The sequence below is a fragment of the Bombina bombina genome, chromosome 8, assembly GCF_027579735.1.
Source record: "Bombina bombina isolate aBomBom1 chromosome 8, aBomBom1.pri, whole genome shotgun sequence".
Classification (NCBI taxonomy): domain Eukaryota; kingdom Metazoa; phylum Chordata; class Amphibia; order Anura; family Bombinatoridae; genus Bombina; species Bombina bombina.
Genome location: NC_069506.1, coordinates 169,677,698 through 169,701,589, shown reverse-complemented (window position 1 = coordinate 169,701,589; position 23,892 = coordinate 169,677,698). Strand labels below are relative to the sequence as shown.

General features: G+C 38.2%; 1 protein-coding gene across 1 annotated transcript in view; it reads right to left on the bottom strand.

The window, feature by feature from the left end:
- The window catches only part of LOC128638909 (modulator of macroautophagy TMEM150B-like), a 38,931-nt gene extending 15,847 nt beyond the window's left edge, over positions 1-23,084 (bottom strand). Inside the window, exons 1-3 of the mRNA XM_053691038.1 lie at positions 23,051-23,084; positions 22,818-22,890; positions 11,998-12,057 (exon numbers count right to left, since the gene is read on the bottom strand). Coding sequence (XP_053547013.1) covers positions 11,998-12,057; positions 22,818-22,882 — 125 coding nt within the window. The 5' untranslated portion in view covers positions 22,883-22,890; positions 23,051-23,084. The remainder of the gene's footprint in view (positions 1-11,997; positions 12,058-22,817; positions 22,891-23,050) is intronic.
- Positions 23,085-23,892: the final 808 nt, after the last annotated feature.

The window sequence follows — 23,892 nt, the reverse complement described above, 5'->3', positions numbered from 1 at the left end:
AATACTTTTGTACCATTCTCCTGACTGATACCTTTAAACAATGAGATCCCTCTCATGCTTTAGAAGCTCTCTGCGGACCATGGCTTTTGCTGTAGGATGCGACTAACAAAATGTCAGGAAAGACCTACTAGAACAGCTGAACTTTATTTGGGGTTAATCAGAGGCATTTTAAATGATGACAGGTGTGTACTGACTCCTATTAAACATGATTTTGAATGTGATTGCTTAATTCTGAACACAGCTACATCCCCAGTTATAAAAGGGTGTTCACACTTATACAACCATATTATTTTAGTTTTTTTATTTTTATTTCCCTTTACCTAAAAGATTTCAGTTTGTTTTTCAGTTGTACAGTTTATAGGTCACATTAAAGGTGGAAAAAGTTCTGAAATGATTTATCTTTGTCTCATTTTTTTTAACATCACTGAAACCTGACATTTTAGCAGGGGTGTTTAGACTTTTTATATCCACTGTATATATATATAAATATATATATATATATATATGTATATATATATATATGTATGTACTGTATGTATATATATATATATATATATATATATATACAGTCGTATGCAAAAGTTTAGGCACCCCTGACAATTTCCATGATTTTCATTTATAAATAATTGGGTGTTTGGATCAGCAATTTCATTTTGATCTATCAAATAACTGAAGGACACAGTAATATTTCAGTAGTGAAATGAGGTTTATTGGATTAACAGAATATGCGCAATATGCATCAAAACGAAATTAGACAGGTGCATAAATTTGGGCACCCCAACAGAAATATTGCATCAATATTTAGTAAAGCCTCCTTTAGCAGAAATAACAGCCTCTAGACGCTTCCTATAACCTGTAACGAGTGTCTGGATTCTGGATGAAGGTATTTTGGACCATTCCTCCTTGCAAAACATCTCCAGTTCAGTTAGGTTTGATGGTTGCTGAGCATGGACAGCCCGCTTCAATTCACCCCACAGATTTTCAATGATATTTAAGTCTGGGGACTGGGATGGCCATTCCAGAACATTGTACTTGTTCCTCTACATAAATGACAGAGTAGATTTTGAGCAATGTTTTGGGTCGTTGTCTTGTTAAAATATCCAGCCCCGGCGTAACTTCAACTTTGTGACTGATTCCTCAACATTATTCTCAAGTATATGCTGATATTAATTGTAATCCATGCGACCCTCAACTTTAACAAGATTCCCAGTACCGGCACTGGCCACACAGCACCACAGCATGATGTAACATCCACCAAATTTTACTGTGGGTAGCAAGTGTTTGTCTTGGAACGCTGTTATTTTGCCGCCATGCATAAATTCCCTTGTTATAACCAAATAACTCAATCTTTGTTTCATCAGTCCACAGCACCTTCTTCCAAAATGAAGTTGACTTATCCAAATGTGCGCTTGCATACCTCAAGCGACTCTGTTTGTGATGTGTGTGCAGAAAAGGCTTCTTCCGCATCACTCTCCCATACAGCTTCTCCTTGTGCAAAGTGCGCTGAATTGTTGAACAATGCACAGTGACACCATCTGCAGCAAGATGATGTTGTAGGTCTTTGGAGGTGATCTGTGGGCTGTTTTTGACCGTTCTCACCATCCTTTGCCTTTGCATCTCCAATATTTTACTTGGCCTGCTACTTCTGGCCTTAACAAGAACTGTGCCTGTAGTCTTCAATTTCCTTACTATGTTCCTCACAGTGGACACAGACAGCTTAACCCCCACAGACAGCTTAACCCCTTAATGACAACTGACGTACCAGGTACGTCATGCATTAACAAGCAGTTAATGACAATAGACGTACCTGGTACGTCAGTTGTCTAACAGAGTGCTGGAAGCGATCGCTTCCAGCAGCTCTGAGGGTATTGCATTGATGCCTTGATATGGAGGCATCCTGCAATACCCCTTTACAAGCCTCCGATGCACCGGAGCATTTTTGGTTGGTGGGTGGTTGGTTTGCAAAGAAGGGAGGCGGGTCATGGGTGGGCGGCCTGCAATGGGCCTGTGATGTGGAGGGGGGCGGGATCGGAGGCGGGAGTGTCAAGAGGTGCACGGACGCGCACGCGTGCACGGGGCGGCGGCGGGCACGTGCACGGGGCGGGAGCGGGTGGGAACTGCTACACTACAGAAACATTTAATTAAAAATTGGGAGAAATTTTTGATGGGGGATCCGTGAGGTTGGGGGCTAAGGGGGGATTCTACACAGCAGCATATGTAATTATGCTTAAAAAAACAAACCAAAAACCCAAATATACCTTTTATTTTAGTACTGGCAGACTTTCTGCCAGTACTTAAGATGGCGGGAACAATTGTGGGGTGGGGGAGGGAAAAGAGCTGTTTGGGAGGGATCAGGGGGTCTGATGTTTCAGGTGGGAGGCTGATCTCTACACTAAAGCTAAAATTAACCCTGCAAGCTCCCTACAAGCTACCTAATTAACCCCTTTACTGCTAGCCATACTACACGTGTGATGCACAGCTGCATTTAGCGGCCTTCTAATTATCAAAAAGCAACGCCAAAGCCATATAAGTCTGATATTTCTGAACAAAGGGGATCCCAGAGAAGCATTTACAACTATTTGTGCCATAATTGCACAAGCTGTTTGTAAATAATTTCAGTGAGAAACCTAAAATTGTGAAAAATGTAAAGTTTTATTTTATTTGAACGTATTTGGCGGTAAAATGGTGGCATGAAATATACCAAAATGGGCCTAGATCAATACTTTCGGTTGTTTACTACACTAAAGCTAAAATTACCCCAAAAAGCTCCCTACAAGCTCCCTAATTAACCCCTTCACTGCTGGGCATAATACACGTATGTGCGCAGTGGCATTTAGCTGCCTTCTAATTACCAAAAAGCAACGCCAAAGTCATATATGTCTGCTATTTCTGAACAAAGAGGATCCCAGAGAAGCATTTACAACCATTTATGCCATAATTGCACAAGCTGTTTGTAAATAATTTCAGTGAGAAACCGAAAGTTTGTGAAAAAATTTGTGAAAAAGTGAACGATTTTTTGTATTTGATCGCATTTGGCGGTGAAATGGTGGCATGAAATATAACAAAATGGGCCTAGATCAATACTTTGGGATGTCTTCTAAAAATATATATATATATATATATATATATATATATATATATATATATATATATATATATATATATATATATATATATATATATATATATATATATATGTATCTGAAGAGGCTATGATAAGGGATATGATAGCGCTGGTTGTTAGGAGACAATGTAAAACACAATTAATATGTGTGACTAGATGCCAATTATAATACAGAATACACAGCAAATCAAACACAATGTTAAAAAAACACTATAAAATAGAGTGGAGAGTTGAATACAAAATGTCCCAAATACTGGAGAACTTATATGTTGTATATATACAGTGGTAGAATTCGAGACTTGGGATGTGGGTGAAATGCACACTTACAGAAATGAACCTCAATCGTATGAGGTAAGGAAACAGCACATCAGGGAGTCACTCTTAGTAGGCTTGGCCCCTTAGGGTATAGGGGAAACTTCCAAACAATAGGCTTGTCTTTTTCCCTTCTGCTTTCCCGGGTGTATGTGAAACTTCAGGGAGTTGGAGCCTTTTTCCTCGGCCTCTTTTGGTATGGGTCCTCTCAGGATGGTAGTGTAAACGATATTTAGAAGCTCTCAGTTTAGCTATGTTGAAAAGGTAGCTGGAAAGCCCACTGCAAGTGTGAAATAAGACAACCCCCCTCCTCCTTCTTTTGCATATGAAAAGACCCCTGGTCTTTTCATATGCAAAAGAAGGAGGAGGGGGGTTGTCTTATTTCACACTTGCAGTGGGCTTTCCAGCTACCTTTTCAACATAGCTAAACTGAGAGCTTCTAAATATCGTTTACACTACCATCCTGAGAGGACCCATACCAAAAGAGGCCGAGGAAAAAGGCTCCAACTCCCTGAAGTTTCACATACACCCGGGAAAGCAGAAGGGAAAAAGACAAGCCTATTGTTTGGAAGTTTCCCCTATACCCTAAGGGGCCAAGCCTACTAAGAGTGACTCCCTGATGTGCTGTTTCCTTACCTCATACGATTGAGGTTCATTTCTGTAAGTGTGCATTTCACCCACATCCCAAGTCTCGAATTCTACCACTGTATATATACAACATATAAGTTCTCCAGTATTTGGGACATTTTGTATTCAACTCTCCACTCTATTTTATAGTGTTTTTTTAACATTGTGTTTGATTTGCTGTGTATTCTGTATTATAATTGGCATCTAGTCACACATATTAATTGTGTTTTACATTGTCTCCTAACAACCAGCGCTATCATATCCCTTATCATAGCCTCTTCAGATACATATTTACACAGGGGGATAAGCACTGTGCCAGCCGGGGATTCCCTGTTCTTCTCGGCCAGCACAATTGCTTCTCTGCTCACCAAGGGATAGCTGCTATATGGTTGGTTTTTTGCTCCCGGGGGATTCTACCTTCTAGATTGAGATTAGATTTTCTCCTATATCTCTTTTCCACCCCCTCAGTCTAGCGCCTTCTACCACTTTTTTCGCTTTCTGTCCCATATATATATATATATATATATATATATACACATGTCAAGGGATATTCAGGGATTCCTGAAAGATATCAGTGTCCCAATGTAACTAGCGCTAATTTTGAAAAAAAGTGGTTTGGAAATAGCAAAGTGTTACTTGTATTTATGGCCCTATAACTTGCAAAAAAAACAAAGAACATGTAAACATTGGATATTTCTAAACTCAGGACAAAATTTAGAAACTATTTAGCATGGGTGTTTTTTGGTTGTTGTAGATGTGTAACAGATTTTGGGGCTAAAAGTTAAAAAAAGGGTTTTTTTCTTTTTCCATTTTTTCCTCATATTTTATAATTTGTTATAGTAAATTATAAGATATGATGAAAATAATGGTATCTTTAGAAAGTCCATTTAATGGCGAGAAAAACGGTATATAATATGTAAATGAGTAAGAGGAAAATTACAGCTAAACACAAACACCGCAAAAATGTAAAAATAGCCTTTGTCCCAAACGGACAGAAAATGGAAAAGTACTGTTGTCATTACGGGGTTAAATCTCTGCGATAGCTTTTTGTAGCCTTCCCCTAAACCATAATGTTGAACAATCTTTGTTTTCAGTTCATTTGAGAGTTGTTTTGAGGCCCCCATGTTCTCACTCTTTAGAGGAGAGTCAAAGAGAACAACAACTTGCAATTGGCCACCTTAAATACCTTTTCTCATGATTGGATGCACCTGTCTATGAAGTTCAAGGCTTAATGGGCTCACCAAACCAATTGTGTGTTCCAATTAATCAGTGCTAGGTAGTTACAGGTATTCAAATCAGCAAAATGACAAGGATGCCCACATGTCTGCACCTGTCTAATTTTGTTTTGATGCATATTGCACATTTTCTGTTAATCCAATAAACCTCATTTCACTACTGAAATATTACTGTGTCCTTCAGTTATTTGATAGATAAAAATGAAATTTCTGACCCAAACACTCAATTATTTATAAATGATAATCATGGAAATTGTCAGGGGTGCCTAAACTTTTGCATATGACTGTATATATATATATATAGATATATATATATATATATATATATATATATATATATATATATATATATATATATATACACACACAGTATCTCACAAAAGTGAGTACACCCCTCACATTTTTGTAAATATTTTATTATATCTTTTCATGTGACAACACTGAAGAAATTACACTTTGCTACAATGTAAAAGTAGTGAGTGTACCGCCTGTATAAAAGTGTAAATTTGCTGTCCCCTCAAAATAACTCAACACACAGCCATTAATGTCTAAACCATTGGCAACAAAAGTGAGTACACCCCTAAGTGGAAATGTCCAAATTGGGCCCAATTAGCCATTTTACCTCCCCGGTGTCATGTGACTTGTTAGTGTTACAAGGTCTCAGATGTGAATGGGGAGTAGGTGTGTTAAATTTGGTGTTATCAGTCTCACACTCTCTAATACTGTTGATTGGAAGTTCAACATGGCACCTCATGGCAAAGAACTCTCTGAGGATCTGAAAAAAAGAGTTGTTGCTCTACATAAAGATGGCCTAGGCTATAAGAAGATTGCCAAGACCCTGAAACTGAGCTGGAGCACAGTGGGCAAGACCATAAAGCGGTTTCACAGGACAGGTTCCACTCAGAACAGGCCTCTCCGCGGTCGACCAAAGAAGTTGAGTACACATGCTCAGTGTCATATCCAGAGGTTGTCTTTGGGAAATAGATGTATGAGTGTTGCCAGCATTGCTGCAGAGTTTGAAGGGGTGGGGTGCAGTCTGTCAGTACTCAGACCATACGCCGCACATTGCATCAAATTGGTCTGCATGGCTGTCGTCCCAGAAGGAAGCCTCTTCTAAAGATGATGCACAAGAAAGCCCACAAACAGTTTTCTGAAGACAAGCAGACTAAGGACATGGATTACTGGAACCATGTCCTGTGGTCCGATGAGACCAAGATAAACTTATTTGGTTCAGATGGTGTTAAGCGTGTGTGGCGGCAACCAGGTGAGGAGTACAAAGACAAGTGTGTCTTGCCTACAGTCAAGCATGGTGGTGAGAGTGTCATGGTCTGGGCCTGCATGAGTGCTTCTGGCACTGGGGAGCTACAGTTCATTGAGGGAACCATGAATGGCAACATGTACTGGGACATACTGAAGCAGAGCATGATCCCCTCCCTTCGGAGACTGAGCCACAGGGCACTATTCAAACATGATAATGACCCCATACACACCTCCAAGACGACCACTGCCTTGCTAAAGAAGCTGAGGGTAAAGGTGATTGACAGGCCAAGCATGTCTTCATCTGTGGGGCATCCTCAAATGGAAGGTGGGGGAGCGCAAGGTCTCTAACATCCACCAGCTCCGTGATGTCGTCATGGAGGAGTGGAAGAGGACTCCAGTGGCACTGGCAACCTGTGAAGCTCTGGTGAACTCCATAGGGTTAAGGCAATGCTGGAAAAAAATGGTGGCCCCACAAAATATTGACACTTCAGGCCCAATTTGGACATTTTCACTTAGGGGTGTACTCACTTGTTGCCAACAGTTTAGACATTAATGACTGTGTGTTGAGTTATTTTAAGGGGACAGCAAATTTACACTGTTATATAGGCTGTACACTCACTACTTTACATTGTAACAAAGTGTCATTTCTTCAGTGTTGTCACATGAAAAGATATAATAAAATATTTACAAAAATGTGAGGGGTGTACTCACTTTTGTGAGATACTGTATACACATAAATACCTATGTATACATATATAGACATATATAAGCCCATTGGAGCCTTTTGCAGTTAAGTAGATAAAAACATGAAAAAGCATATTTATGCTATATTAAAATTGTTACACTGTGTATTTACTGTAAATATTTCACATTCCAATGTTCTGCATATATATATATAATATTGTATATATAGGTATAGATATATATTTTACAAAAAAAGAACACCAGATATATATAGAATATATGTTCTATATATATATATATATATATATATATATATATATATATATATATATAGAACATAGTCTTCTATGTGGGCCTACATGAACATGCACGTGATATTCTAAGTTCGGCATTGAAATTCAGAAATGTAACTACCCCATCAAAGATCTATTTATGACATTGTATTATATAATACAATTTGGTGTGTGTGTGGGGTGGGTGGGGGTTATTAAGGAGTTGCCATGTGATTTAACATTTGATTGGGAATAAACTCATTAACATATGTTTTATGCATCCTCTGAATCTGAATACCATAGGGAAATTGTGGATGTACATGTGTAGTGTGTGTGTGTGATGTACATGTGTAGTGTGTGTGTGTGATGTACATGTGTAGTGTGTGTGTAATGCACATGTGTAGTGTATGTGTGTACATATGTAGTGTATGTGTGATGTATATATGTAGTGTATGTGTGATGTACATGTGTAGTGTGTGTGTGTGTGTGATGTACATGTGTAGTGTGTGTGTGCGATGTACATGTGTAGTGTGTGTGTGCAATGTACATGTGTAGTGTGTGTGTGCAATGTACATGTGTAGTGTGTGTGATGTACATGTGCAGTGTGTGTGTGATGTACATGTGTAGTGTGTGTGTGATGTACATGTGTAGAGTGTGTGTGATGTACATGTGTAGTGTGTGTGTAATGTACATGTGTAGTGTGTGTGTGATGTACATGTGTAGTGTGTGTGATGTACATGTGTAGTGTGTGTGATGTACATGTGTAGTGTGTGATGTACATGTGTAGTGTGTGTGATGTACATGTGTAGTGTGTGATGTACATATGTAGTGTGTGTGTGATGTACATGTGTAGTGTGTGTGTGATGTACATGTGTAGTGTGTGTGTGATGTACATGTGTAGTGTGTGTGTGTGTGTGATGTACATGTGTAGTGTGTGTGTAATGCACATGTGTAGTGTATGTGTGTACATATGTAGTGTATGTGTGATGTATATATGTAGTGTATGTGTTATGTACATGTGTAGTGTGTGTGTGATGTACATGTGTAGTGTGTGTGTGCGATGTACATGTGTAGTGTGTGTGTGATGTACATGTGTAGTGTGTGTGTGTGATGTACATGTGTAGTGTGTGTGTGTGTGTGTGATGTACATGTGTAGTGTGTGTGTAATGCACATGTGTAGTGTATGTGTGTACATATGTAGTGTATGTGTGATGTATATATGTAGTGTATGTGTGATGTACATGTGTAGTGTGTGTGTGATGTACATGTGTAGTGTGTGTGTGCGATGTACATGTGTAGTGTGTGTGTGATGTACATGTGTAGTGTGTGTGTAATGTATTGTGTGTGATGTACATGTGTAGTGTGTGTGATGTACATGTGTAGTGTGTGATGTACATGTGTAGTGTGTGTGTGATGTACATGTGTAGTGTGTGTGTGATGTACATGTGTAGTGTGTGTGATGTACATGTGTAGTGTGTGATGTACATGTGTAGTGTGTGTGATGTACATGTGTAGTGTGTGTGTGATGTACATGTGTAGTGTGTGTGTGATGTACATGTGTAGTGTGTGTGTGTGTGTGTGATGTACATGTGTAGTGTGTGTGTTATGTACATGTGTAGTGTGTGATGTACATGTGTAGTGTGTGTGATGTACATGTGTAGTGTGTGATGTACATATGTAGTGTGTGCGTGATGTACATGTGTAGTGTGTGTGATGTACATGTGTAGTGTGTGTGTGATGTACATGTGATGTACATGTGTAGTGTGTGTGTGATGTACATGTGTAATGTGTGTGTGATGTACATGTGTAGTGTGTGTGTGATGTACATGTGTAGTGTGTGTGTAATGTACATGTGTATGTGTGATGTATATATGTAGTGTATGTGTGATGTACATGTGTAGTGTGTGTGTAATGTACATGTGTAGTGTGTGTGTAATGTACATGTGTAATGTGTGTGATGTACATGTGTAGTGTGTGTGTGATGTACATGTGTAGTGTGTGTGTACATATGTAGTGTATGTGTGATGTATATATGTAGTGTATGTGTGATGTACATGTGTGATGTACATGTGTAGTGTGTGTGTAATGTACATGTGTAGTGTGTGTGTAATGTACATGTGTAGTGTGTGTGATGTACATGTGTAGTGTGTGTGTGATGTACATGTGTAGTGTGTGTGTGATGTACATGTGTAGTGTGTGTGTGTGATGTACATGTGTAGTGTGTGTGTGATGTACATGTGTAGTGTGTGTGTGATGTGCATGTGTAATGTGTGTGTGATGTGCATGTGTAGTGTGTGTGTAATGTACATGTGTAGTGTATGTGTGTACATATGTAGTGTATGTGTGATGTACATGTGTGTGTGTGTGTGATGTACATATGTAGTGTGTGTGTGATGTACATGTGTAGTGTGTGTGATGTACATGTGTAGTGTGTGTGTGATGTACATGTGATGTACATGTGTAGTGTGTGTGTGATGTACATGTGTAGTGTGTGTGTGTGATGTACATGTGTAATGTGTGTGTGATGTACATGTGTAGTGTGTGTGTGATGTACATGTGTAGTGTGTGTGTAATGTACATGTGTATGTGTGATGTATATATGTAGTGTATGTGTGATGTACATGTGTAGTGTGTGTGTAATGTACATGTGTAATGTGTGTGATGTACATGTGTAGTGTGTGTGTGATGTACATGTGTAGTGTGTGTGTACATATGTAGTGTATGTGTGATGTATATATGTAGTGTATGTGTGATGTACATGTGTGATGTACATGTGTAGTGTGTGTGTAATGTACATGTGTAGTGTGTGTGTAATGTACATGTGTAGTGTGTGTGATGTACATGTGTAGTGTGTGTGTGATGTACATGTGTAGTGTGTGTGTGATGTACATGTGTAGTGTGTGTGTGTGATGTACATGTGTAGTGTGTGTGTGATGTACATGTGTAGTGTGTGTGTGATGTGCATGTGTAATGTGTGTGTGATGTGCATGTGTAGTGTGTGTGTAATGTACATGTGTAGTGTATGTGTGTACATATGTAGTGTATGTGTGATGTACATGTGTGTGTGTGTGTGATGTACATATGTAGTGTGTGTGTGATGTACATGTGTAGTGTGTGTGTGATGTACATGTGTAGTGTGTGTGTAATGTACATGTGTAGTGTGTGTGTAATGTACATGTGTAGTGTGTGTGATGTACATGTGTAGTGTGTGATGTACATGTGTAGTGTGTGTAATGTACATGTGTAGTGTGTGATGTACATGTGTAGTGTGTGATGTACATGTGTAGTGTGTGTGTAATGTACATGTGTAGTGTGTGTGTGTGTAATGTACGTGTAGTGTGTGTGTAATGTACATGTGTAGTGTGTGTGTAATGTACATGTGTAGTGTGTGTGTAATGTACATGTGTAGTGTGTGTGTAATGTACATGTGTAGTGTGTGTGATGTACATGTGTAGTGTGTGATGTACATGTGTAGTGTGTGTGTAATGTACATGTGTAGTGTGTGATGTACATGTGTAGTGTGTGATGTACATGTGTAGTGTGTGTGTAATGTACATGTGTAGTGTGTGTGTGTAATGTACGTGTAGTGTGTGTGTAATGTACATGTGTAGTGTGTGTGTAATGTACATGTGTAGTGTGTGTGTGATGTACATGTGTAGTGTGTGTGTGATGTACATGTGTAGTGTGTGTGTAATGTACATGTGTAGTGTGTGTGTGATGTACATGTGTAGTGTGTGTGTGTGATGTACATGTGTAGTGTGTGTGTGATGTACATGTGTAGTGTGTGTGTGATGTACATGTGTAGTGTGTGTGTGATGTACATGTGTAGTGTGTGTGTGATGTACATGTGTAGTGTGTGTATGTTTTTGTACTGTGTGTAGTGTGTGTGTGATGTACATGTGTAGTGTGTGTATGTTTTTGTACTGTGTGTAGTGTGTGTGTGATGTACATGTGTAGTGTGTGTATGTTTTTGTACTGTGTGTAGTGTGTCTATGCGTGTAGCTCTTTCACTAAAGCATTTTAAAAAAAATCAGTTACCCCTGCAGTCATTCACCTATGTGCAATGCATTCCCATTTCTGATGCTCCTAATTAGATCTGATTAGGGGCAGCATATGTATGTAGCTAAACAATATCTGCCAACTACAGGTCAGGAAAAGCATGGATGCTCAACCTTAATAATGTGTTTTTGTGATAAAATAGACAATTTTGAATGTGGATATTCGATCTATTTATGAACATTCTAAACTGAAAGTAACATTCAAAAAACAGAAATAACATTGGATTACGGAATTTTAATGGATTTTCATTCTTATAAACATTTGATTGTCCAAAACTAATGTCCACAGGACTATTCATTCTACCAAACGAATTACACTTTCAGCACATTCACCTATTCCTATTAATCAACCTGAGCCACATTTCTTTTTCTGTTAAACTGATTTTTTGTTCTTAGTTTTAAATGTTGCTAGCATCAACCCTCACCTGATGACTGGAAAGCCGTCATTGAGATTTACTGATCCATTGGACACAGCCATTGCATACCTGAGAAAACAACCAGATGTACGTCAAAAAACGACAAGCAAAATGAAGTCAGAGAATACCTTACATATTTATACTAATAAAGATCTTAATGTTGCAAAATGTAAAGTGATTTATTTCCAAATGCTATAAGAAATGTTTTTCTTCAAGGGACATGTTACTCTACATAAAATCTCATTTATGTTTGATACATCTGTGATACAGAAAATGTTTGATGATATATAACCCAAAGGCCAATTATAGGGACCGCTAGCAGGGGGTGTCAATCAACCGATCATATTCGATTGGGTTGATTTCGGTCCGCGGCCTCAGAGCAGGTGGACAAGTTATAGAGTAGTGGTCTTTAGACCGCTGCTTTATAACTTCTGTTTCCGGCGAGCCTTCGGGCTCGCCAGAAACAAGAGGCATCAAGCTCCATTCGGACCTTGATAATTCGGCCCCATAGTCTCAAAGGTACATTACTTACTGTACCTAAAGAATAGAGGAACTTGGGAATTATTATTTCAGCTGATTTAACATTTGGTACACAATGCAGCAGTGCAGCCAGTAAGGCCAGTCGAATACTTGGTTGCATTGGGAGAGGTACTAGTTGCAGAAATAGCAAGGTTCTTATGCCACTTTACAGATCATTAGTTAGGCCAAATCTGGAATACTGTGTACAGTTCTGGAGACCAGAAAGAGGGCTACTAAAATGTTACATTGTCTGAAATGTAAAATGTACAAAGAAAGACTCTATGATCTAAATATATATAGTTTAGATTAGAGAATAGACGGGAAAGAGTTGACATGATAGAAGCCTTCAAATATATGAAGGGACATAATAAAGTAGAAGCTGAAAGCATTTTCCACACAAAAAATGCCAAAACAATGGGTCACAATCTAAAGTTAGAGGGTAGCAGATTAAGGGGAAATTTGAGGAAGCTTTTTTTTTTTACAGAAAGGGTGGTGGATTCATGGAATAAGCTTCCATTTGAGGTGGTAAACACGAAGACTGTAAAGGAATTCAAAAATGCCTGGGAGATGCATAAGGCTATCCTAGAGAAAAAGTAACATGTTATATGGGCAGACTTGATGAGCCTTTTTGGTTCTTATCTACCGTCAAATTCTATTGCCTAGATTACGAGTTTTGCGTTAGAGGCTATGCGGTGCTAATGAGCAGTTTATGCTCACCCCTCACTTACAGACAGCGCTGGTATTACGGTTTTTTACAAACCCGGCGATAACAGCAAAATAGTGATCGTAGAGCAAAATTTTGCTCCACATCTCACCTCAATACCAGCGCTGCTTACATTAGCGGTGAGCTGGCTGAACGTGCTCATGCACGATTTCCCCATAGGGATCAACGGGGAGAGCCGTCTTAAAAAAAACCTAACACCTGCAAAAAAGCAGCGTTTAGCTCCTAACGCAGCCCCATTGATTCCTATGGGGAAAATACATTTATGTCTACACCTAACACCCTAACATGAACCCCGAGTCTAAACACCCCTAATCTTACACTTATTAACCCCTAATCTGTCACTCCCGACAACGCCGCCACCTACATTATACTTATGAACCCCTAATCTGCTGTCCCCAACATCGCCGCCACCTACATTATATTTATTAACTCCTAATCTGCCGACCCCAATGTCGCTGCAACCTACCTACACTTCTTAACCCCTAATCTGCCGCCCCCAACGTCGCCTCCACTATATTAAAGTTATTAACCACTAAATATAAGTCTAACCCTAACCCTAACACCCCCTAACTTAAATATAATTTAAATAAATCTAAATAAAATGACTGTTATTACCTAAATAATTCCTATTTAAAACTAAATACTTACCTATAAAATAAATCCTAAGCTAGCTACAATATAACTAATAGTTACATTGTAGCTATCTTAGGGTTTATTTTTTATTTTACAGGCAAGTTTGTATTTATTTTAACTAGGTACAATAGTTGTTAAATAGTTATTAACTATTTAATAACTACCTAGTTAAAATAAAGACAAATTTACCTGTAAAATAAAACCTAACCTAAGTTACAATTACACCTAACACTACAATATAATTAAATTAATTCCCTAAATTAAATACAATGAAATACAAATAAATAAAATTATCTAAAGTACAAAACCCCCCACTAAATTACATAAAATAATAAACAAATTACAATATTTTTGAACTAATTACACCTAATCTAATCCCCCTAACAAAATAAAAAAGCCCCCCCCAAAATAAAAAGCCCTACCCTACACTAAATTACAAATAGCCCTTAAAAGGGCCTTTTGCTGGGCATTGCCCCAAAGTAATCAGCTCTTTTACCTGTAAAGAAAGTACAAATCCCCCACCAACATTAAAACCCACCACCCACACAACCAACCCTACACTAAAACCCACCCAATACCCCCTTAAAAAAACCTAACAATAACCCCTTGAAGATCACCTTACCGGGAGAAGTCTTCACCCAACTTCTGGGTATTGGGTGGTTTTTAGAGTAGGGTTAGTTGTGTGGGTGGTGGGTTTTAATGTTGGGGGGGGGATTTGTAATTTTTTTACAGGTAAAAGAGCTGATTACAATGCCCCGCAAAAGGCCCTTTTAAGGGCTATTTGTCATTTAGTGTAGGGTAGGGATTTTTTATTTTGGGGGGGCTTTTTTATTTTGTTAGGGGGATTAGATTAGGTTTAATTAGTTGAAAAATATTGTAATTTGTTTATTATTTTCTGTAATTTAGTGTTTGTTTGTTTTTGTACTTTAGGTTTATTTATTTGTATTTAATTGTATTTAATTTAGGGAATTAATTTAATTATAGTGTAGTGTTAGGTGTAATTGTAACTTAGGTTAGGTTTTATTTTACAGGTAAATTTGTCTTTATTTTAACTAGGTAGTTATTAAATAGTTAATAACTATTTAATAACTATTCTACCTAGTTAAAATAAATACAAACTTGCCTGTAAAATAAAAATAAACCCTAAGCTAGATATAATGTAACTATTAGTTATATTGTAGCTAGCTTAGGGTTTATTTTATGGGTAAGTATTTAGTTTTAAATAGGAATTATTTAAGTGATAATTTTATTTAGATTTATTTAAAGTATATTTAAGTTAGGGGGTGTTAGGGTCAGACTTAGATTTAGGGGTTAACAACTTTAATATAGTGGCAGTGACGTTGTGGGTGGCAGATTAGGGGTTAATAAATGTAGGTAGGTGTCGGCGATGTTAGGGACGGCAGATTAGGGGTTAATAATATTTAACTAGTGTTTGCGATGCGGGAGTGAGGCGGTTTAGGGGTTAATATATTTATTATAGTGGCGGCGATGTCCAGTTCGGCAGATTAGGGGCTAAAATTTTTATTTAAGTGTTTGTGATGTGGGAGGGATTCGGTTTAGGGATTAATAGGTAGTTTATGGATGTTAGTATACTTTTTAGCACTTTAGTTAAGAGTTTTATGCTACGGCATTGTAGTGTAAAACTCTTAACTACTGACTTTTAAATGTGGTACCAGTCTTGACAGGAGAGGGTCTACCGCTCACTTTTTGTCAGACTCGTAATACCGGCGCTATGCAAGTCCCATTGAAAGTATAGGACCAAAAAAGTGAGCGGTACACCTGTACCTGCAAGACTCGTAATACCAGCGGGCGTTAAAAGGCAGCGTTAGGACCGGCCAACGCTGCTTTTTAAGCCTAACGCCAAATTTGTAATCTAGGTGTATGTTTTTATGTTTCTAACTGTGTTTATCTTCTTTACAATTATGAGCAGTTACCATTCAGCTAATCTTTTTCTTTTATCTCCATTGTGACACAAAACAGACAATTAGTATTATCAGAGATCACACTTTGCTTCACTGTAATCTTGAGGAATTTCACCATAATCTGAGATTAAACCATGATCTTGTGAGGTTCCATAGTAAACTCGCTGACACTGAGGAGGGAAATAAACTGACTGTGCATGCACATACCAGGGCCTCGATCCGATATGCAGCGTCGCCCGCAAAAGCCGGTGACGCCGAATTTAGCGCGGGTTTGGTATCCTATATACGGCGTAACCTAGAAGTTACGCTCGTATATTTCTGCCTTCGGCCGTAGTTTTTTGGCCCATAGACAGGTATACCAAACCCGCGCAGTTTGGTATCCAATATACAGCGTAAGGACTTACGTGGCGAAAATGGAGAAATCTTACTCCATTTTCACCTCGCCACAAAATGCAGCCATAGTAAGCCTTACGCTGTCTATTGGAGCCCCGTAACTCCCTAATCTACCTGCCACACCTAACGCATGCACAATGTCTATCTACCTGTCAACCGCGATCTGTTAAATAACACCTAACGCATGCGCAATGTCTATCTACCTGTCAACCGCGATCCCCCGCCGCAATCCCTAATAAAGTATTTAACCCCTAAACCGCCGCACCCGGACCCCGCCACCACCTACATTAAAAGTATAACCCCCTAATGTGATCCCCCTACACTGTCGCCAGCTACATTACATACCGCCTAATGTGAGCCCCTTACACCACCGCCATCTATATTACCTACCCCCTAATGTGAGCCCCTTACACCGCCGCCATCTACATTACCTACCCCCTAATGTGAGCCCCTTACACCGCCGCCATCTACATTACCTATCCCCTAATGTGAGCCCCTTACACCGCCGCCATCTACATTAACTACCCCCTAATGTGAGCCCCTTACACCGCCGCCATCTACATTACCTACCCCCTAATGTGAGCCCCTTACACCGCCGCCATCTATATTACCTATCCCCTAATGTGAGCTCCGACCCCGCCGCCAGCTATATTAAAATTATTAACCCCTAATTTAATCTCCCTACCCCACCGCCAGCTATATTAATTACATTAACCCCTAATTTAATCCCCCTATACCGCCGCCAGCTATATTAATTATATTAACCCCTAATTTAATCCCCCTACCCCGCCGCCAGCTATATTAATTACATTAACCCGATTTAATCCCCCTATACCGCCACCAGCTATATTAATTACATTAACCCCTAATTTAATCCCCCTACCCCGCCGCCAGCTATATTAATTACATTGACCCCTAATTTAATCCCCCTATACCGCCGCCAGCTATATTAATTACATTAACCCCTAATTTAATCCCCCTACCCCGCCGCCAGCTATATTAATTACATTAACCCCTAATTTAATCCCCCTACCCCGCCGCCAGCTATATTAATTACATTAACCCCTAATTTAATCCCCCTATACCGCCGCCAGCTATATTAATTACATTAACCCCTAATTTAATCCCCCTACCCCGACACCAGCTATATTAATTACATTAACCCCTAATTTAATCCCCCTACCCCGCCGCCAGCTATATTAATTACATTAACCCCTAATTTAATCCCCCTATACCGCCGCCAGCTATATTAATTACATTAACCCCTAATTTAATCCCCTACCCCGCCGCCAGCTATATTAATTATATTAACCCCTGATTTAATCCCCCTATACCGCCACCAGCTATATTAATTAAATTAACCCCTAATTTAATCCCCCTACCCCGCCGCCAGCTATATTAATTACATTAACCCCTAATTTAATCCCCCTACCCCGCCGCCAGCTATATTAATTACATTAACCCCTAATTTAATCCCCCTATACCGCCGCCAGCTATATTAATTACATTAACCCCTAATCTAATCCCCCTATACAGCCGCCAGCTATATTAAATACATTAACCCCTAATCTAATCCCCCTATACCGCCACCAGCTATGTTAAATACATTAACCCCTAATCTAATCCCCCTATACCGCCGCCAGCTATATTAAATACATTAACCCCTAATCTAATCCCCCTACACTGCCGCCAGCTATATTAACTATATTAACCCTAATTATATTAGGGTCAATATAGTTAATATCGTTATTATATTATATATATATTAAGTATAATAACCCTATCTAACTCTAACATCCCTAACTAAATTCTTATTAAAATAAATCTAATTAATATTAATATTATTAATTAAAATATTCCTATTTAAATCTAAATACTTACCTATAAAATAAACCCTAAGATAGCTACAATATAATTAATAATTACATTGTAGCTATTTTAGGGTTTATATTTATTTTACAGGTAACTTGGTATTTATTTTAACTAGGTACAATAGCTATTAAATAGTTAATAACTATTTAATAGCTACCTAGTTAAAATAATTACCAATTTACCTGTAAAATAAATCCTAACCTAAGTTACAAATACACCTACACTATCAATAAATTAAATAAACTACAAATATCTAAACTAAAATACAATAAAATAAACTAAACTAAATTACAAAAACAAACAAACACTAAATTACAAAAAATAAAAAAAGATTACAAGATTTTTAAGCTAATTACACCTATTCTAAGCCCCCTAATAAAATAATAAAGTCCCCCAAAATAAAAAAATTTCCCTACCCTATTCTAAATTGGTTCAGCCAATCGGATTGAACTTGAATCTGATTGGCTGATTCAATCAGCCAATCAGATTTGTCTACCTTAATTCCGATTGGCTGATAGAATACTATCAGCCAATCGGAATTCGACGGATGCCATCTTGGATGACGTCATTTAAAGGAACCTCATTCGTCGGGAAGTCGTCGTGCCGGATGGATGTTCCGCGTCGGAGGAGCGAAGTAAGAAGATTGAAGATGCTGATTGGAAGAAAACTTCGCCCCGATGGAGGACCTCTTCTCTGCCGCTTGACTGAAGACATCGCCGGATGGAAGACTTCTTCTTTGCCGCTTGGATGAAGACATCGCCCGGATCGGATGAAGAGTTCTGCCCGGCTGTGTGAAGACAAGGTAGGGAGATCTTCAGGGGGGTAGTGTTAGGTTTATTTAAGGGGGGTTTGGGTTAGAGTAGGGGTATGTGGGTGGTGGGTTGTAATGTTGGGGGTGGTATTGTGTTTTTTTTTACAGGCAAAAGAGCTGATTTCTTTGGGGCATGCCCCGCAAAAGGCCCTTTTAAGGGCTGGTAAGGTAATAGAGCTGTTAACTTTTTTAATTTAGAATAGGGTAGGGAAATTTTTTTATTTTGGGGGGCTTTATTATTTTATTAGGGGGCTTAGAATAGGTGTAATTAGCTTAAAAATCTTGTAATCTTTTTTATTTTTTGTAATTTAGTGTTTTTTGTTTTTTTTGTAATTTAGTTTAGTTTATTTTATTGTATTTTAGTTTAGATATTTGTAGTTTATTTAATTTATTGATAGTGTAGGTTTATTTGTAACTTAGGTTAGGATTTATTTTACAGGTAAATTGGTAACTATTTTAACTAGGTAGCTATTAAATAGTTATTAACTATTTAATAGCTGTTGTACCTAGTTAAAATAAATACCAAGTTACCTGTAAAATAAATATAAACCCTAAAATAGCTACAATGTAATTATTAATTATATTGTAGCTATCTTAGGGTTTAGTTTATAGGTAAGTATTTAGATTTAAATAGGAATATTTTAATTAATAATATTAATTAGATTTATTTTAATAAGAATTTAGTTAGGGATGTTAGAGTTAGATAGGGTTATTATACTTAACATATATATAATATAATAACGATATTAACTATATTAACCCTAATATAATTAGGGTTAATATAGTTAATCTATATAATATAATAACTATAATAACTATATTAACCCTAATATAATTAGGGTTAATATAGTTAATATAGCTGGCAGCGGTGTAGGGGGATTATATTAGGGGTTAATGTATTTAATATAGTTGGCGGCGGTATAGGGGGATTAGATTAGGGGTTAATGTATTTAATATAGCTGGCGGCGGTATAGGGGGATTAGATTAGGGGTTAATGTATTTAAAATAGCTGGCGGCGGTATAGGGGGATTAGATTAGGGGTTAATGTAATTAATATAGCTGGCGGCGGTATGGGGGATTAAATTAGGGGTTAATGTAATTAATATAGCTGGCGGCGGGGTAGGGGGATTAAATTAGGGGTTCATGTAATTAATATAGCTGGCGGCGGTATAGGGGGATTAAATTAGGGGTTAATGTAATTAATATAGCTGGCGGCGGTATAGGGGGATTAAATTAGGGGTTAATGTAATTAATATAGCTGGCGACGGGGTAGGGGGATTAAATTAGGGGTTAATAATTTTAATATAGCTGACGGCGGGGTAGGAGCTCACATTAGGGGGTAGGTAATATAGATGGCGGCGGTGTAAGGGGCTCACATTAGGGGGTAGGTAATGTAGATGGCGGCGGTGTAAGGGGCTCACAATTGGGGGTAGGTAATGTAGATGGCGGCGGTGTAAGGGGCTCACATTAGGGGGTAGGTAATGTAGATGGCGGCGATGTAAGGGGCTCACATTAGGGGGTAGGTAATGTAGATGGCGGCGGTGTAAGGGGCTCACATTAGGGGGTAAGTAATGTAGATGGCGACGGTGTAAGGGGCTGACATTAGGGGGTAGTTAATGTAGGTGGCGGCGGGGTAGGAGCTCACATTAGGGGGTAGTTAATGTAGGTGGCGGCGGGGTAGGAGCTCACATTAGGGGGTAATATAGATAATGTATGTGTTGGCGGGGTCCGGGAGCGGCGGTTTAGGGGTTAATAACTTTATTAGTTGGCGGCGGGGTCCAGGAGCGGCGGTTTAGGGGTTAATACATTTTTTATTGTTAGGATAGTGAGGGGGGATAGCGGATAGAGGGTTAGACGTGTCGGCTATGTTTGGGAGGCGTGTTAGACAGTATGGGAGATTTAATACTTTAGTCAGGTTTTGTAGGCGCCGGCAGTTTCTAAAGTGCCGTAAGTCACTGGCGACTCCAGAAATTTGTACTTACGCAGATTTCTGGACATCGCTGGTTTATCCGACTTACGGCACTTTAGCATCTGACGGCACCGTATATAGGATAGCTCGAGTTGCGAGCTGAAACAACGGGCGGCGGGGGTTCCCTCGCTTGCGCCGCAAACTACGATCTTTATCGGATCGCGCCCCAGATGCATGCTCTCTTGCAAATCCTTGCAATTTTTAGATTGGATGCTTAAAATTCCTTTACAGTGGGATGTGGCTGTTGAGGAAACATTGAGGTAAAATTTCTTCCCTTTTTATGTTCATGTGATACTTTCTAGTCAGTTTTTGCATCACTTTCAGAAGAGTTTCCATATGAGTAACATGTCCCTTTAATCTGACGCTTTGGAGCTAATAAGTGACTTGTTTTTGCAGTTCTAAGGGTGCTGATGAGCAAGAGCTGATATGGGTGCACTGAGGGAAACATACAATTTATACCATGGGGTAGACTTTACAAGGGCCGAATGGCTTGCCGGAAACAGCAGTTATGAAGCAGCGGTCTAAAGATCGCTGCCTCTGAGGCTACGGTCTTCAATCCGCCAAATCCTATAGATCCGGGCTGCAAATCTGCAGGAGGCGGTTTTGCACAAGCAGTTCTGGTGATAAATGCAGACAGCGTATGCTGTTGGCATTCAGCGATGTCTGTCGGACATGATACGCTACAGAGTATCATGTCGGACAGATATTGGTAAATCTACCCCCATGTATTTAACTCTATTGACAGCAAGACCAACTGTGCAGAATCACTTACCTGATTCTAAAATAAAACTGTGATTTCAAACCAATTAAACATAGCCAAAGGGTCCATCAGAGTAAAACTGCATAATCAGCAAATGCATAATAAGAAAACATGCAATAGCACTTACTCCAAAATAAGCTGTACATTTAAATTCTGACAAAATGCAAAATGTCTTTCCATTTCCTTGCCCCTATATCATGTGACAGTCATCAGCAAATCACAGATTGATATATATATATATATATATATATATATATATATATATGTATACACTGTGAATTCTTGCACATTCTTAGTTTGTGCCTTAAAAAGTATGCTTATAAAAAGACTAAACACAATTTTTTAATAAAAGAAAATTGGATTTTTTTTTATTTTTTTTTATTGCATGCTCTGTCTGAATCATGAAAGTTTCTTGTTGACTTTAGTGTCCCTTTAAAACTTTATTTTATTTTTTTAAACAGCTTTCCCTTTAAGGAACATTCTAGTTAAAATTAAACTTTCATGATTCAGATAGGGCATTCAATTTTAAATAACTTTCCAATTTACTTTTATCATCAAATTTGCTTTGTTCACTTGGTGTTCTTTGTTGAAAGCTAAACCTAGGTAGGCTCATATGCTAATTTCTAAGCCCTTAAAGGCAGCGTCTGCACTTTGACAGTTTTTCACAGCTAGACAGTGCTAGTTCTTGTGTGCCATATAGATAACATTGTGCTCACTCCGTGGAGTTTTTTTATGAGTCAGCACTGATTGGCTAAAATGCGAGTCTGTCAAAAGAACTGAAATAAGGGGGCAGTCTGCAGAGGCTTAGATACAACACAATCACAGAGATAAAAAGTATATTAATATAACCATGTTGGCGGTGCAAATCTGGGGAATGGGTAATAAAGGGATTATCTATCTTTTTAAACAATAACAATTCTGGAGTAGACTGTCCCTTTAACATTCAAAATGATATTCTTTTATATACTTTTATAGGACACTGTAGATAATTTGTTAGTGGAACAAATACATGTATTGACTTCCCATCACACACACCTGGTGGAGCATGATATCATGTGCTATTTGCCAGCTAATCTGTAATATTTTTTTAATTAAAAGGGACTGATTGACAGTTTTAGCAAGAGCCTTTACATTCTAATATGCACAGAGAATCCTAGATTACAGCACTAACTTCTGTGACAATAAATAAATACTAAATTGCACAATAAACCTGCAATTTAACTTACACTATCCAAACACCAACAATGGCCCATACGGCCAGAAAAATTGGAAGCAATGCCCAGGCCCACATTATGATAAAATGATCAACCTGCAATGTAACAAAAAGATAACATTAGTCAAGTCAAGTAGATGAATATTTATGCAATAATAATAAAGAGACATACATTATAAAATGCCCTAAATTACTGAAGTAGTGTCATATAGTATAAAACTGACAAAATGTTGGGTCTCCAATGATGCCTTTTTAATACAAGCAATAGTAATAGTAAAGACAGTTTTATTATACAACACTGGGTCTTATAGCTGTAAAGAGAAAATAATGTTGCTTAATGGATACTGGTATTTAAGATTAACCTCTGCATTTATATGCTAGCACCTTCTATATCTGGGCTGACGTCAGTATATCCTACACCCTGGCGCCAATGCCCATTTTGGAAATTATTTACAATGGTCTGTGACAATATTTAAAAAAAAAAAAAACACTTATATTATAAGAAATTACCATAATGCCACATAAGTATTAAAAGATAATGATTCAGATTACGAGGGGAGCGCAAACATTTGGGCCCGAGTGATAAAGGGTTTATCGTGGGGTTTTGCGCTTGAGTGCAATCGTGATTTATGCTAGAATGTTTACCGCAACTTCAGAGCACTGGTTTACTGTTTCGCAAAGCTTAAGATGCACAAAACACATAAAAATACATTACAAAGTACAGTTACACTCGTAATAACACTAATAAAAAGTATTAAAAAAGTTATAAAGGCTCAAAGATGTGAGGTCTCAGGTTTTAGAAAAAAAAAAGGGCTTTAACATAGACATACATACATATACATGTCTAAAGATGCATGTGTATGTATATATATATATATATATATAAACAGTATTGATACACATATATATATATATATATATATATATATGTATGTGTGTGTGTACATATGTATTATGTATTTATCTGTGTATTTATGTATTTACAGACACATATAACAACATATATACAGTACATATGCATACATATATAGACATATATAGAAGTACATTGGAGCCCTTTACAGTCAAGATTTAAAAGCATATTTAAG